At 40.2% G+C, this 17721-nt stretch overlaps 1 protein-coding gene across 2 annotated transcripts in view; it reads right to left on the bottom strand.

Moving 5' to 3' along the window:
- The window catches only part of pals2b (protein associated with LIN7 2, MAGUK p55 family member b), a 42314-nt gene that overhangs the window by 5651 nt on the left and 18942 nt on the right, over nt 1-17721 (bottom strand). The window contains exons 1-7 of one of the 2 annotated variants that reach the window (XM_033975722.2): nt 16357-16612; nt 9184-9305; nt 7586-7738; nt 4435-4587; nt 3590-3817; nt 2399-2530; nt 1197-1293 (exon numbers count right to left, since the gene is read on the bottom strand). In XM_033975722.2, the coding sequence (XP_033831613.2) occupies nt 1197-1293; nt 2399-2530; nt 3590-3817; nt 4435-4587; nt 7586-7738; nt 9184-9305; nt 16357-16393 (922 nt within the window). In that variant the 5' untranslated portion in view covers nt 16394-16612. Of the gene's footprint in view, nt 1-1196; nt 1294-2398; nt 2531-3589; nt 3818-4434; nt 4588-7585; nt 7739-9183; nt 9306-16356; nt 16613-17721 lie in introns of those variants that run through there. The other variant, XM_055225543.1, reaches the window with a different exon arrangement.

Genomic DNA, 17721 nt, shown 5'->3' with positions numbered 1-17721 from the left:
CCAGGCCAGCCGAGAGACATAGTCCCTCCAGCGTGTCCTGGGTCTTCCCCGGGGCCTCCTCCCGGTGGGACATGCCCAGAACACCTCCCTAGGGAGGCGTCCAGGAGGCATCCTGAGCAGATGCCCGAGCCACCTCAACTGGTTCCTCTCAACGTGTACTCCGAGCTCCTCCCGTTTTTTTGTTTTTTTTTTGTAACAAACAAAAAAAGTTAAATAACTCTACTAAATTTGTTTATATTTTATATTCCATTTGCTTCATCGACACCTCTGCAAACCCTTGGCCTCTTCTCTCAATGAGCTTCTTGATGAAGCCTCTTGAAATAGTTTTCACTTCACAGGTCTGTGCCTTGTCATGGTCAAGAAATGTCAAAAGTGCAAAGCAGTGAGCAAAGAAAAGGGTAAATACTATTTAAAAAAAATCTAAAACAAGTTTGGAGTTATTTTGAAATTACTTTTTGTTTGCGTCTTCCATATGCCATTCATAGTTTTGATGCTTTCAGTGAGAATCTACAATGTAAATATTCACAAAAATAAAGAGGAATCACACAGAAAAAGAGTGTCCAAACTTTTGGCTGGTGTATATCAAAGGGCGTTACACAGACACTCCCCCTCCTCGAGTGAACACGTGCCTTTATGGCATGTACAGCATATGACCAGCAGAGGGCCACATCAGCTCATTTCTCTGCTCTTATTCTCCAGAATCCTCCACAGTTCAAATTTTAAAATGTTACATTACATTTTCAGGATAAACTTAGATGGAAATGATAAACTAAACATCCTAACAACTACATGACAATACAAAACTATTTATTTGTTCTTTATTACAGAGAAAATTACTTTGTACAAGATTTCAAGATGTGCATGCAGGTGTGTGACTTTTCTGGTAGAGGATTCACCATCTGCTTGTCTCCCTGGAGATTACATTACCTAGAATGTTTCCTGATATGCTTTTAAATTAAGGCTGCAGCTAATGATTATTTTGGTAGTCACTAATCAGCAATTTTTTTTTTTTCAATTACTTGACAAATCAAAGGATTTTTTTATTATTAAGTAATCGTAAATTATTTTTTTGTCATTTTAATAATGCCCCTATGGAGGTCTTTTGGTTGTAACTTATAATCAAGTCACAATTATGAATATCAACATTTTAATAAATTGCATTGAATGTATTTGCTGTATTTGAGTCCTGCACTGACCTGATCCTTCGAAGTCTCGAGGGACGAAGGCTTTCCTCTTCTCCTCCAGGAACTGACTGGGGATGAGACCAGTGGCCCCGCCCACCACATGACACGCCTGGACAATACAAGCACAAAGTTAAGTCACGATCACTCAGGACTGAAGACCAATATGATTTATACAAGAACCCATTATGCTATTATTACCATTATTTCATAAGAAATAGTTACTGCTGTTTGTTTACTGCTTTTTCTCTTTCACATTTGAATTCTTGAATCAGGTGTCCTCTGCTGGCAACAGTTAAAACTGCACCGTACGGAAAAAGCAAAGAGCAGCACAGCTAATTACACTATTTTCTTGGAGCCAGATCATAATTTTGACTTTATCACAATTCATGTAAACTTAGTATCTTTACATTTCCAAAGAATCATTAACATTACTACTAACAATGTTAGCCCAGTTCTTGGTAGCAGTACTGCATTGATGAGTACAAGTACAAGTACATAGTATCGACCCAATACTGGTAATGGTGCAGCCCTAGTATTGATGCTTTATATTGAAAGCTCTGAAATGACCACTTCATGATTTAGTATGTTACACAAGTGTTTAGTTTGCAAGATGAATCACATTCAAATTGAAATCATCATTTGAATGAACACAATTAGCAAATTGCAAAAGCTGCATATTTTTGAAGTACCATAACTTCCTCCACAAACAAGAAAATGTCTGGTTTTATTCTGTGTAAAATCTGCTAATCCTGTAGTTTACACCTCTATAAACACGTTCTGAAATGCGTCAGATGCCCTTCCCGTGTCTCCATGGGGTCTTAATCTGCATAAAAACGGGTAACCCTGCAGGTTAGATCTGTACAAACATGTTCTGAAATGTGACTCTTGTTTTAGTTTGACAGGTCATGTTTCAGTCATTTTGTCGTTCAGCCTTAGTTTAGTTACCTCAGAAAACAGGAATTTGAATGTGTGTGGGAAAAAATATACAGTATACAGCATAGTATTGCTAACAGGAGTGTTTAACATCTAGTGGAGGGTCTGCCACCTGCTTGTCTCCATGGAGATGTTACTGCTTCCCCTGGGATGTTCCACAATATGGCATTAAACATATCCATCTATACTGAGACAAAACATGTGACCGACCCTCCTCTAGAAAGTTCACATGGTGCACAGTTACCACATACTGTAGATTCATTACAACAGACTTTGTTCACCTGCCACCAGTTGGGATCCTCCCTGTTGACGATCTGCAGGACGTCTCCTCTGTGGAAGGCCATTCCCGCCTCTCTGCAGGGGATCAGGCTGTCCTGGCCCGGCTCGTAATCAAAGTATGGACGCACATAAACCTGCAACACACAAACAGACATACAGATAGACAACTGTTAGCCAATGTAAAAGAGGACACACACACTCTCCCTCTCTCTCTCTCTCTCTCTCTCTCTCTCACACACACACACACACAGAGAGACAACTTTCAGCCAATGTAAAACAGTACACACACACACACACAAAATAATGTTAACCAAACTGATTGAGTTGTAGGATCTAGGAGCTCATTCTACTTTCCTATTTGTTATCTAGTAGTTCTGTGAGAGAGAGCAAGGGAATTACAGAAAGAGAAAGAGTCTGAGAAAAGGAGAGAGCGAGAGAGAGAGAGAGACCTACATCTCTTCTGAAGGGTTATTAATAGGCTTACACATGGCTGCAAAGCATTCTGGGAGGAGCTGTCCAGAACACATCAAAGTGGGGAGGGGTCACCTGCTCCGGATGGGGGCAGGCAGACTTGGGAATGTAGACCCACATTCTTATACCACAGGAAATTAACTTTTTCATATCCTGAAATGTGTTACATTTATGACTGAGTGAGTCAAGACTATAATAATGCATAATGTTTAACCTCACAGGCTAAAACGCAATAGATTCACCTCCATCAAGGTACTCCTGACCACTGCCCTCTGGCATTAAAGGTTGGGTCAAATGCAGAGGGAAATTTCACTTTCACTGTAATCAAAAAGTATACCATTTCTATTTTAGCTTAGAATATTTAGCTGTATCTTAAACTCTAAAAATATTGACAGTAATCAGGCTTTGCTACATTCTAAGTGAGAGTGTCATCTCTCCACAGGTCTGACCAGTAACTATCCTAATATCTTCACATACTTGTCTCCATGGAGATAGAGAAGTTAAATACCATACAGTGGAACAAAGCAATACACCTGTATGTGTAGGGTATACACTTGTATGTGTGGGGTATACACCTGTATGTGTAGGGTATACACCTGTATGTGTAGGGTATACACCTGTATGTGTGGGGTATACACCTGTATGTGTGGGGTATACACCTGTATGTGTAGGGTATACACTTGTATTAGTGGGTCATATACCTGTATGTGTGATGTATTTACCTGTGGTGGTGCGGGTGCGTCCCTGTAGCTGGGTAGGATCTTGAGCGTGATACTGCCACTGCACTCCTTCAGTAGTTCTTGGAGCTCAGTGGGGTTGTTGCCCACATCTTTGCCGTTCACCTCTTTGATGATGTCGCCCACATGTAGCAGGCCCTGACGGTCGATCATACCTCCGTGAAGGATCCGCGCAATCACCAGCTCACCCTTGTCCACCCGGAATGTCACGCCCTGGGACATGATTAAAACTATAGCTTACTTCAAGTTTATTTCAATAAGTGTCAAATATTGGTAAAGATAAATCATTATATATTATTCTTGGAGAGTGAAAAACAATGTATCCATGCATTTCAGAAGAGGGGAACCATCAGGGACAGAAGGCCCAAACATTTCAGCATTTAAATAATTAATTTAATATCAGAAATAAAGAGCCCCACACTTCTGTCATCTGTGTGGATACAGCGTGGACTTAGTTTAGAAAGGTTTTAGAGCATTTTGCACTAAAGTTGCTTTTTAGATGAGTACACAGTTTGCAAAGGACTCCAAAAAAGTTTTGAAAGAAGCTAACGGCAAGTTGTGCTGTCGTGTCTTTTCTTGAAAACGCAAAAGTGAACAAAATAATGCCTCCAATAGGTCCGGGTTAAATATTTCCATGGGCCACCAATGTGCACAGTGAACAGCTCTAGTGCAGAGAACAGACGGGGCACGCAGACACAGCAGCAGCAGTCTGCCCTGTGTGTCCCCCTGCTCTGTGGTCTGTGGTCTAGTACAGTTTGGGTCAGATTACAGCCGTACTATTAACGTAAGTAGGAATGGTTGGACAACTTTTCCCAATGAGATATTCTCACCAGAGGCTCTCCGGCCTTCTTCCTGATGCCGATCATCCTGACGGCGTCTGCCTGCATCAGAGCGCTGTTTACTGCTGCGTCATTGGTCATCTCAGTGGGAGGTGGGACTTCGAAACACTTTGAGGCAACCATGTCATGAGCCTCCAGCAGGGACTGAGACACAAAGGAGACAGAATTTAAGTTTAAACCATATGTAACAATACAAATATAGCTTTTAATGATAACAATTGCAATGCTAATTCATTCTTAATTACAAAATGTTATAATTTAATGTTCTGGCTCTCATGACAATTATCTAGCCCTGTCATTACTATATCGACTTATCGTTCAATAAATGAAAGCTGGATGACTGAATTAACAAATTCTATGACTCACTGTAGATGCAAATGAACTACTTAAGAGTTTCATTCTGCTTTTTATTTGCTGCCGCTCATAATTATTTTTATAATATTGTACATTTACAATATTTTTGTGGTTTAAACTTCCTCTTGAGTTATTGTGTCACCGTGTCATAAATTGGTTTCAGTATTATTACTTATCGTACTATACTGACTTCAGCAATATATCGAACTTTAAAATTTGTTATCATGACAGGCCTACCTTTCATTTGGGTTTCCAGTTTCAGTGCTAAAATACAGTCGGTTTAAACCTAAAAGGACTCTCTCTGGTCTGAATGGTCACAACCTAAACCCCAGCTCCTGCAGCCAATCATTAATCAGTGCTAGTGCAGCCTCTGCAGCTCAGTGAGTGGATTCTGGAGGCTCTATACTTTCACATGAGGCCTGTCCATATACCAGGGAAAAGTGCAGGCTAAATACAGTTCCTTTGACTATAGATGTAGCTATATCTAAATCTCACAACAGTGGAAGGCCTTTAACACCATAACACAAACCCTCTGGTCCACATTGACAAAGCCCATCCATTACTAATATGTACTAATGGGTTTAACAGTAATTATGGGATAGCTGAAATCCCAAATATGGATTAGGTTGTGTCTGATGTGGCTCTCTGTATGCTCCACTGACTCCGCCCCCGACCCTGCCCCTTGCCTCTCACTCAGTAGGTCAACCGGGTCTTATCTAGCAGCTTAGCACCAAGCTCTCTGATTGGTCCACAAGTCTCACCGGGCTCTCAACCTCATCTCCTATTGGTCCATTTAGTAAATCCTGTCACATGCTCAGTTCTGCTAATGGCTCCAAATGAAATATTACAGCAATATTACAGTCGAAAATGTGAAATACAACAGCTAGTGATTTTGGGAAAAACTACAGAGGGATACCTGTTCTGGGCCAGTATATAAAAGCAGCAGCACACACAGAGGTATAATGCATCATCTACAAGATCAAAAACTGATGAAAAGCTGATGAATATTAAAGTAAGAGAAACGTACAGTGTTATCTCTATACAAAAAGTGCAAGGTATTTCAGCTAACCAAGACATTTAAAGGCATGTTTTAGCACATTTCTGATAGATCGCAAATGTATTATTGGATTGCTGTTATCTTACCGGTAAATAAACTATAGGATTAGTGACGGAGTACAAGGGTCACATTAAGAAAAAATAATTATGAGAATAAAGTCGTAGCATTTCAACATTAAAGTAATAATTTCACAAGAATAAAGTTGTTATTTTACAAGAATAAAAGCCTAGTCAAAGTAAAGGTGTAATTTTATCCATATTTAGGGGCTGACGTCAATGTCAAAACACAGAAGAGCAATTCGCCACCAAGACCAGAGTGCAAAAGAATGGGACTTACTTGAGTTAAAAGCCTAAATAAAAAAACTATGTACGATGCATATCGAACTTTATATTACTGTCCTTTTAAACATTAACAACTGTTGAATCATTTCCCGACTACGATCGCGCTCCGATCACGGCCAAATACAGGTGTAGGAGTCTTTTCCATTTTCACCAAATTTTATCTTTGGCTTTGAGCTTTCTCTACTCTTGTTTAAACTTGTTTACAATTGTTTACAGGCTTGTGGAGATATACACAACCTGGCAGTGGCAGCTCATATTTACGCAGTCTATCTGGAACATATACAGATATAGGGTGGACGCAGTGCTCTAGACCTGTAGACCCCTGTGACGAGGAACAGTGAGGACAGCTGTGCTGTGGTTACATAAAGAATTCAGGATCAGGGACCAGTTTCAGCTCTGTGTATTGTACTAAACTGTAACTATTTGGGGACAGAAACAGGACAGCACAGTGACAATAGGGATTAGGCCACATTATAATCAGTGTGTAAAACCAGGCACATCTTTGAACAGTGATGCAAAGTGCCACACATTCAGAATAGTAGAGAAGTGGAGCTGAGCGGAGCAGAGTATGGGTAAAGACTGCGCTGAGACTCCTCTGACTCTTTTACACTCATTTTGCCTGAGCAATCTGTCTAATAGCTTACAAACATATGAGACGTGTAAAATGTAGCATTTCAAAGTCTGACCTCCTTTATATATTTATATAAGAGTTTAACTTATCTAAGCAGCAGTCTTTTGCAGACTTTGTTCGCTTTGATTTGGTGTTGTGCAATAAATTATTAAATGTCAATGGCTTCAACTTTATTCTAATTAAATTCTGATTTTAATGTCAAGATGTTACAACTTTATTCTTGTAGCATCTGCATAATTTATTTTTTCAATTTGGCTGTAGAATCAGTAAAAGTAAGAGTTATTAGGGTATTAGCAGCAGTAATCATAATAGCAGTGGTATTGGTAATAGTAGTGGAAGTAACAGCAGTAGTAGTAACAGTGGTGACAGTAGCAGTAGTAGTCATAATAGAAGGGCAGAAGTATTAGCAGCAACAGCAGCAGTAGCAGTTGCAGTAATATTAGTAGTAATAGTAGTAGTAGCAGTAAAAGCAGTAGTATTAATACTAGTAGCAGCAACTGCAGTCATAATAGATGTGGTAGTATTAGGAGAAGTATTAGCAGTAGTCGCAGCAGTAGCAGTTCTACTAGTATTAGTAGAACTAGTAGTAGTAGTAGTAGTAGTAGTAGCAGCAGTAGGAGAAGTAGTAGAAGGTGTAGTCGTAACAGTAGTAGCAGTAGCAGTAGTAGTAGTAGCAGAGGTGGTAGCAGTATTAGCAGCAGTAGTAGCAGCACTGGCAGTAGGAGTAGTATTAGTAGTGCTAGTATCCACAGTACTGACCTGGAAGTGTGGCTCCTGTAGGATCCTGCTCAGCTCCTCAGCGCTCTGGTCTCTGGTCTTCAGGTGTCTGATGTCTCCCAGGATGTCACTCACCAGCTCCACATTGTTGTCCTGCACCGCCTCCAGCCGCAGCTCGTCCTCCCGCTCCTGCTTCTGGGATTAACACACAGGCTTAGCACAGAGCCAGTGGTCAGTCACAGTGGTCAGTAACAGAGGGTTAGACGGCAGGACTGACCACGTGTAACCTCTCTGTAATTACATGCACCAATACCAGTGTTGGGAAATGACTAAATACATTTTCTGAATACAGGTTTTAACAGTATTCTAGTACAGTCACAATACAAACATTTTAAACTTGATTTCAAAACTAAGGGATGGACTTGATACTCTGATACCATGATGATAATAAAAAACATGATTTCTCTGTCGTGGAGGCAGGTTCCACAGTGGTCCATGGGTGTATACTAGTCTGTGTGTCTTATACTTGATCTGATACAGCTCAAGATCATTCTCTATCTTTTCTTCTTTTTCTTTCTTTTTATATTTATTTCATTCATTAAAACAAAACAACTCATTGCAGTATATCTGCATACAGTATTTCAGCTTTTGTACAATTATAATAGATGAATGAAAGGGTACAGAAAGAAGCAAAAGCTTATAATATCTGCCCCTTATCAACTCTGACTCTTATTCCTTCCAGTGTATTGCACTGTTGCATTATACAAAATCAAACTTAGATGTGCGGCTACTTTACAAAACAAAACAAAAAAAACACAAAATCATCCTGTCACATAGCAGTTATATACTTTCTTATTCTCTCTATTCAGGAAAGATTCATTTCTGTCCTGTGAATGTGAGTTTTTTAGTAACAATACCTGTTCAAATAAGTATCTAGTTCTGATGTTCAGATTGTCATTACTTTTGACAGCCCCAACTCTGAGTACACTCATTGTCTGATTATGGTCAGCACTTGCCAGAATAGGGGTACCGTTTAAAAAGGTGCCAGTATAGTACCAAAAAGGAGGTGTGAGTACTACCGGTACCCAAATAGTTTCTTTCAATAACAGGTTTTGTGGTTCTTGAGAATGTTACAAGACAGTGTTGATATGAATTAATAATAAAAACAACTGCTGAGTAAAGGAATTTATGAACATAGATTTGCATTAACATACTTGAGAGAAGGCTGAAATGCTAATCCCATGGAATCCAGTGCATTTCAGAACATGTTTGTCGAGGTCTAAAATACAAGATTAGCAGCTTTTACATAGAATAAGACGCCACAGGGATATTTAAGTCTCAAAGTGGACATTGCCTTAATACTTTCAGTTCCTGTCTTTTGCTAAGTGCACCCATTCAAAGTACAGTTAGGATATTATTGTGATTAATCTTGTGGCTCTAATAGTGGGTGAATAATGGAAAATGAAGTTTTAGCACTGGCAGCAGCAGCGCACAAAAAAATGTATTGTGCATATGGCAGATTAGACCACTCATTTCACTCAGAGTTGACTTTGCATAAGCCGTCTTCTTTGACATTCCCAAATAGCACTTGATGTATTGCTAAGATCCCTGTCCGTGGTTGTGTGTGTACTATGACTTACTGTAGGGCTCTCCATGATACCACGCAGGAACAGCAGGTCGATGTCTTTAGCTCCACCCCCTCCTCCTCCTCCGATGGGGGCCTGCTGCTCCTCAGGTACATTGTCCAACACTTGCTGCATGGCTATGGACACAGAGACAGTGGACAGTTAGGGCCACAATCATTTAAAGCTACGGCGTCTATCCTGTACTCTTGCAGTTTTACAAAAGGTACTACAATCTGATCCTGGGTTGTCAGGGCCTTAACCTGCAGATAGAGACACAGACAAGTTTTTCTCATCCTCAGTACATGGACAGGAAAGATCAGAACCGAAACTAACCCAAAAAGAGGAAATTCTGACCTGATATTTAAATATTTATTAATTTTAGCTTGGCTCGGCAAAACACTTCATAGAGATACAATTGGACAGGAAGTAGTGACGCTAACAGTGAGGTTGCTGGGCGCTACTGTGAACAGAGCCAATAAACAAGATTACATTAAAAATTATGCAAAAGACCTGACTTTTTTTTTCCTAGTTTGAGCATTCTGGTGAAGTTTATGTTACTTCCTGGGTGGACATGTGCAGCAAATGTGACAAAAGTGAGGGTAATCCCATAACATAATTAGTTATTTGATGGCTAAAAATACTTAACAACAGTATAATTGATAGTTGTATACAATAACTGAAAATTATAATACTTGCAAGTAAATTGTTCCTGCATTTTGGACATAGTTTTGTGCATTGGTGACATAGGTAGAGGGATTACTTTTAGATTTCAGTGTTACTTCCTGTATTTTTAAATTTTGTGTTTTCAAATTTTTTCCTCACAAACTGCCACTTAACTGATGCAAAACTATCATAAATATTAACCACAGGTACTATCCCACCAAACCAAGTCAGAATTAGATTAGATTAAAAAGACATGAAAACCTTTAACCAAGATTCTACTGATGCCAAACATCTGCGTGTTCTGGTGAGGTTTGAACAAAATACACCGTGAATCATGCGTGAGTATCAACAAGTCCCAACAATATTTCTGATTCTCATTTGAACCTGCCAGTTTCAGTGTTTGGATGTACAAATTGGCTGTCGACTCTCGGAGGTGGGTAATTATCGAATATATATATATATATATATATATATATATATATATATATATATATATATATATATATAAAAATGAACATAGCTAACCTGCTAATTGCTGCGTTCCAAATAGAAAGTGATTATTGGCGCACTTCTGGCTCCATAAACCGTGGCTCCAAATCACTTTACATTAGAAAATTGTGGCCCCTCTCTCTGTAACTGCTGCTGTCAGACTCGTCAGTTCAGTCTTAAAATGTTCGTATTAACCCACTCTACATGATCCTGGGGGTTTTATTTCACTATTGTGTCTGTAACTCAAGACATGAGCATTAATAACAGACAAATCAGGAGCCTTCTGTCCCTGAGGTTGCTCTCACTAGCTTTAGTAACAGGTTTGATTGACAGCGTTGCTAGCCCGCTCATTGCTAGTGGTGCGGGCGGGAAGGGGCGTTACCTTCAACAGTTTCTATCCAAATTGGGTCTTTGGTTGCTATGATACTCGCAATCAGAATATAAACTCGGCTCTAAATTGGCCCCTATAACTGCTAGCAGCTTGGTCACTGGCCTCTCCAAACGAGCGTTAAGACAGCTGCAGTACATCCAGAACACTGCTGCTCGGGTCCTCACTGGAACACATAAACACATAAGCTTGCTCAGTTCTCTGCACTGGCTCCTGTAACTCAGAGAATATACTTGTGAACAAATCTCTCCATGGACCAGCACCAAAGTACATCTGTGACATGTTAGAGCCACATGAACCATCTCACACTCTGAGGACTTCAGGGGCCGGCCTCCTGCTGGTGCCCAGAGTCAGGACTAAACATGGGGAATCAGTGTTTCAGTTTTATGCAGCTAAAACCTGGAACAATCTTCCTGAAGATGTGAGACAGGACTCTACTTTGACAATGTTTAAATGTATGGGCAGACCTGAAAAGGCTTGTGGCAAGCTTGTGGAAGGATATCCAAAACAACTGATGTTTAAAGCAATGATACCAAATACTAATGAAATGTATGCGAACATCTGACTTTTAAGAAAGTAATGAAATATTGCCTAAAAAAATCCGTCTCTCATTATTCTCATTATTAGCAAATAGCAATAACCTTGGTAATCTTAATTGACCTGATTTCATTAATTTCAGGCAGTGAGAAAAAAGTGTGTGTCTTTTGGTTTCAACTGTACTTTTTTACATACTTGAGTACTTTCTTAGACCACTACTTTGGCTGCTCTAACCCACCTCTACCCACTCTGCCGTTAGACTGCTTTGGTCTTAGGTCAGTCATAAACATTTATATGATTTAAATGCCATATTGCGAGACATTTTGCTAAATTACAGTTTGTGTCCGGGTGTAGTGTAAACTGTTTATAGCTCTCCTCTCAGTCAGTGTTTGTCTAGTCACTAGGTGCACATTAAAATGACAACACGACCCAATGCATGGTAATTACAGAAAAACATTATTATATTGGACCACATGTATTTAGTCTTTTCACGTACTGTCAACAGCTGATCCAATAACTGCACAGACCACTCACTATACTAGTCAAACGAGCCTTCTCTGCAATCGTCTGGGTTCAACAGACATCACAACATTTTGAATTGTCCATCCAGAAAGATGACAAATTAGGACTATTGCCATAATAATAAACAGCCTTTTTTAGCTCAAGAATCAAAAAGTTTCAAAAGCTGCTCAGTGTGTACCACTTTCTGAAGCGATTGTGTGTTTGTGCTGACAGAGAAGATGTTGTGTTTTGCTTCATGTGGATAGGCTCAGTATTTACAGAGATATTAATCATAAACCAGGTGAACAAATCTGCAATCTGACGGTTAAACAGCAAATCCCCCCTGATAATTCTGACCTGTCCTCTAGCTCAGTTTAAACTAGGGGGTTTCTACAATATGCTGATGTAACATGAACACAACCTAATGCAGAGATTTAACACAAAGTATACGTTTAACAGTCGAACACATGGTTCACAGCTCAAACAGTCGATGCAGCAAAATTACTTCTTCAAACCTCGATGAACAGTTAGTCAGGACACTAGGAGCAGTGAGCTAACCGCCTAATGCCCTGCTCCAAAGCCCACATAAGCCCAGATAAGACTCTTAAGGACCGCCTTATGGAGCCTACTCACACGGGTATGGAAGGGGGAAGGGGGGGGGGCTAGATATATTTGCACTTTTTAACACATCGATTGGTCTTAAATCGCCTGTGGGGTTCCATATTTAGTTTGGGCCAACCATTTGCCTAAAGTATACACATAAACCTTTACTCGTTAGTGCATAAAATGTGACTGCACTGCTTTCACATCTGTTAGTAGTAAAAGAGACTGCAGTTGTTTCATCAGTTTGTGCAATACTTGAACCTCAACAAAGATCTCTACAAAACTGTTATGGCACTTTTCTGATTTATTGCAAAAATATCAGATTATTGTGAGCATAAGATTTTTTTTCGTTTTTTATCTGTGTATATTCACATTTTTGCTCGTAGTACCCACCTTTAACTGCAAAAGATTTTCAACCCAGGTCCAACAGAATACTATAGGCATTAGATTAAAAAAAATGTCACTCTTAAAATCATGATAAAGCTTCAACTAAAGATGCTTTTGACTCTTCCCTCCGCTGGATTCTGAGGCAGTTACCAGAAGTGCCCCAGACTGACTATGGTTCATCAATCACAATATATTTTAGACATATCCAGCACATGACGAATGCATTTAAAACCAACTTGAAACACTAACATTACATAGAACTGCCCAGTCTCAAATCAGACCAATACAAATCAATTACAATTCACTTTACACTTGTGCTATATCTGCGTGGTTGTATCATAAACAATGTCTCCCTAATGAAGCAGTCCAAGAGGTACAGAGCTTCAAATGTTTACAAGAAGAAAAGAATAAAAAAACAAAACAAAAAAACACTAAATCATTCATCAGCTCCTCTCCGAAGATCAGGTTTACACCATAAACACAGATTTTTGCAGTTATAACATTGTTAAAGTGTCACGAAAACAGCCAAATCAAAATCAAGTAATCAGATTTTTTTTATGAGCATGGTCCCTCAGATCACTCACATCAGATGTTGTAGTTTAGATTTCATTTAAAGGTCCAGGAACCCAATAATAATCAGGTTTATGGTGTACATGTAAACAGAGTTTAGTGTTTATAGAGATGAGTCCAGAGCTCAGTCTGACCTCTCAGTGTCTCCACAGCAGTCTGACCAGAGGAATGTAGGCTTCACGTGCACACTCTTCAGGTGCACACTCTTCATGTGCACACCCACTCGTCACATGTAGACTCACTCGTCACATGCACACTCACTCTTGATACACATGCATGCTCCCTGGACACAGTCCCTCACAGGGCTGTGCAAACTCAGCCTCAGTACTGGAGTTTTAGGCTCAGATAAAAACAAAGATATTTCCTTCTGAACATTGTTGTGTTCAGAATTCTGTCTCTGTCTGACAGTGACAGACACCAGAGTCAGAACATCACACACTTCTGGGATCCACCTCTCATCTCACTAAGTTTCAGTTCAAGGTGAGTTATTTAACCATATGATTGACACTACAATGGCATAAGCAGCAGTAGACGGTCTGTAGTAGGGCTGGGTGATATTGTGATAAAAATTGTGATGCCATTCCTGTGACGATCTGTGATTTTGGTTAAATTGTCATATTTCTTCTGCTGAAAGCAGCTCTATGCTCAAACTAAGATATTTTCCCCACTCTCTCCTCTTATTGGTCAGTCTCAACAAACCTCTGAGTGACAGGTGGATTTAACCAATTACAATGAAGTGTAAAGTAAATACATTGGCCCTCATTTACTAACACTGAGGTGAAAAGAATGTATATTTGTGTGGATATTTGTGCATACTGCAGAGGATGCGTGGTATTTATGAAACTGTGCACTCCTGCCATAGGCATGAGCAGCTGGTGATGAAAGAATGAAAATGCCCCAAAATATTTATGTTTGAAGTGGCCTCACCCACAGGCTTTAAGGCATGAGGGCAAGGAATAAGGCAAAATGCTATGTTTATCTGAAGAGGAAATCATAAAGAATTACTTAAAAAAGAAGAAATATGTTGTTTTGTGGTCATCGTAAAATGCAGAAAATGTGTGACATTGTGCGTAAGTGCAGCGCGGCACAGAACTACTCGGACTCCAGTGCATACTGGTCTTGCTCCCCTCACCTGGAGCCAGCACACAGAGGATGGAGATGCCTATCTAACAAACCCATCCGGACCAGAGTCCGTGTTGCAGCCTCACTTTCCAAAGAAACCGTGTACAGAGATGGCGCAGTAAGAGCCCCAGAGGATCAAACCCTCAGGCTCATCCAGACCAGAGAGACAGCGCGCTATGGTGAGTACTTCTGTGTCTTTAGTGCTGCTGCTACTCAAACGTGCTTCTGCCTTGAGCTGATGTGCAGCATTTTGTGCCCAAAGTTATGCTGCTGTTTTATGTTTAAAGCAATCAGCTCATGATGACAACTTGGGATCAGTTTTAAACTTTAAAAAGCACCAACAATAACCAGCAAACAAGCTCATCATTGATAAACTACAATAATAAATCAGCTTTTTTGGCTTAGCTGATAAAAAAAAAAATATTATAATAATAAATATATTAAGGAGCAATACATTTCATGCAGTTAAAAGTTGTATTTCTGTACATTTTGCCGTTTTGACAGTTTTGATGAATCTCAAAGAACATCTTGTTTTTGCTGTGCCCCAGATACACAGTGATTTCACTGTATGGAACTTTTGTAAATGAGGGTCACTGAGTTTGCGGGAATTGTGATTAAATGGAAATCGTGATCCGACTCTGTGGCCATTAGATGAAATTAAATAGCTAACAAATCAGCAGTACTATAGTGTCAAGTACTCTTCACACTCTACACAGTTCACCCTGTCTGCACTGCTGCATAAAGTGTAGAAGGAGCAGAAGAGTGTTACATCACTGCTGGGATGTGGATACTGACTATAATGTGGATACTGATGCTAAATAAGGCTGCATAATATATCACAATTTCATCAAAATCATAATTTGACTTGATGCAATTATCAAATAACAAAGGATGCAATTATTTAATTAATATACCTCTGTACTCTGGAAAAAAAACTAAATATCCTGAATTTGTAGAAAAATCTTGTGCCTGTAATTCCTCTACAAACATGTTCTGAAATGCATGAGATTTTTGTTCAGTTCACATTTCAGTCATTAAGGTGCTGCACCTGATTTTTACCGTAAAAAAAAAAAAAAAAAAAAGGTAAAAAAACAGAACTGTTTGCAGTGGTCCAAAGTTATTCCTCACTTAATGTGTACAAGTTCATAAACACATTTGAGAACTTTCAGACACCAGAGCGGAGTTTTGCCGTCATGGTAATACTAACAACTACAACATAACTAGTATGCTAATGTGCACTTCCTGATTACTGGACAATAAAACACTTTATAATTAGTAGGGTTGTAGACAACTAAAGAAATTCTTGGTCGACTAAAGGCATGTCCTGCCAATCCATTAGTGGACTAAAAAGGGGGCGTGGCAAAAACTCTCAAAACTATGATGTATCTGACCCAAACTCCACTCACACCTACGCCTGCATGGAAGTACATGCAAAAACTACTACTGAAAAAGTACTAGGAAACAATATGACAACAGATTAAACTTGAATGAACCAGTGAATCTTGAGTTTAATCTACCTTACGTAGCCTCTACCTCTATCTATACGCAAAAATACCAAATCTTAAGCTAATTCCCTCACTTACTGACACACTTCTCCTCAAATTTTGGTCAACTAAGACACCAGTCAGTACACAGTGGACTTATTTTGACCTCAAGAGCTGTTCATACAATATATCTGTACTGTGGCAAGACACTTTTGACTCAAACACATAGAAAAAATGAGGAACACAGCCTTTAAATGCTCCTAGAGTTATTTACAATGTGCACTCTGAACAGACCCCTACTTTTATCGAAAATCTAATCGCAAATGCAATACTTAAACATACTCCACCATCAAATCCCTCTATCACCTTCAAAGTAGGTGAAGTGTCGTGCCCAGCAATGCAACAACAGTATGCGAAAGAGGGGCTCAATCCGCCACTGCTCACCGTCGGGACAGGCCGGGTCTTTCACAGCCATCACCATCCTCCTGCTCCTCTCCGCTCCTGTGCTGCTACGCTAATGCTAACTCTGCAACTCCAGCGGTCCGAAGCGCGTGCCCTGCTGAACTCCGGAGACCACCCCCCGATTCGGGACGGAGGAGATGAAAAAGAGGGATGAAGAGGAAGAGGGGGGTGAGAGGAGAGGAGGAGAAATGCAGACGAATAGAAAATGTTTGGGAGGAGAAGACAGGAGACACAGCAGCGTTCACCACAGGGTACAGAGACAGACAGCGCTGGGATATTAAAGCGCTCATACATAATCCCTCCATCCATCCGCTCCGGGACGGCCCCCACCTTACCCGCCTCCTCCCCTCTGCATTCCCCCTCCCCGCTCCAGACCCCCTCTCACTCCCTCCACCTCCTCCCCTCTGCACACACAGGAGTTGGAGGGCACTGGTCAAAGCGAAACACACAAAGCAATGGCTATTTTTTATCATTTAAGAATAGTGTGGTAGAGTCAGGATTTTATTTTATTTTTTTTGTCTAAGTCACGCTCAAGTGCTCAAAGTTCAAGTCACCTTGCACCAGCTCAAGTCAAGGCATGAGTCAAATCCTCCCAGTCAAAGTCAAAGTCCAAGTCTGAGTCCTGACTGTGTGACTCAGAGTTGCCAAAATAAAATTTGAGTTCAAGTTGAGCTATTATTATATAAAGCCAAGCCCGCGTCACAAGTCCAGCCAAGTTAAGCAGTATTTTCTTCTTTTTTTACCAACTGTGCGGACTCAACAGAACTAATTTGTGCGTCTCAAGATTGAGTTTCAGTCATTTCTAATGGTCATCGATCAGTGTGAGTCTTTTTAATGGAAAGGTCTAGAGCCAAGAAATGGTTAGGCACTGTCAAAAAGCATTAGTATGTTGTGACGGGTATATGGGGTAGAGACCCGAGTAATAGTGTTAATACCTTGGGCTAGGATCAGAAGACTAGGAGTTCGGCTCAGGGAGAGAGTGACAGAGACAGTATGCTGCAGCTTGGTACCATGTATTAAAAAACATGTAACACAATAGACAAACAATGGCCATACACAAATAACAAATTGATCAGTGAGAAATTCAACGATAAAGTTCATCTAGTGATAGTTCAATGCCCACAACCCCCCTCAGTCTATATGCTGCGAGCAGCAGAAGTTCAAACAATCAGTTTATAAAAATGTTGGAGGTAGATTGTGGCCAGGTCAATTTGACCTGACGATGAAAGGTAGAGTAGGGGCGGAGTGGAGGTAGAGTAGGGGTGAAGTAGAGTTGAGGTAGAGTCGCGAGGCAAAAAGGTCTGGCTATAAGACCAGAGCAGGTGCAGTTCACTTGTTGCACAACTC

The sequence above is a fragment of the Periophthalmus magnuspinnatus genome, chromosome 11 (genome assembly GCF_009829125.3).
Source record: "Periophthalmus magnuspinnatus isolate fPerMag1 chromosome 11, fPerMag1.2.pri, whole genome shotgun sequence".
Classification (NCBI taxonomy): domain Eukaryota; kingdom Metazoa; phylum Chordata; class Actinopteri; order Gobiiformes; family Gobiidae; genus Periophthalmus; species Periophthalmus magnuspinnatus.
The sequence above is the reverse complement of the archived record's forward strand: the minus strand, read 5'-3'. Positions and strand labels throughout refer to the sequence as shown.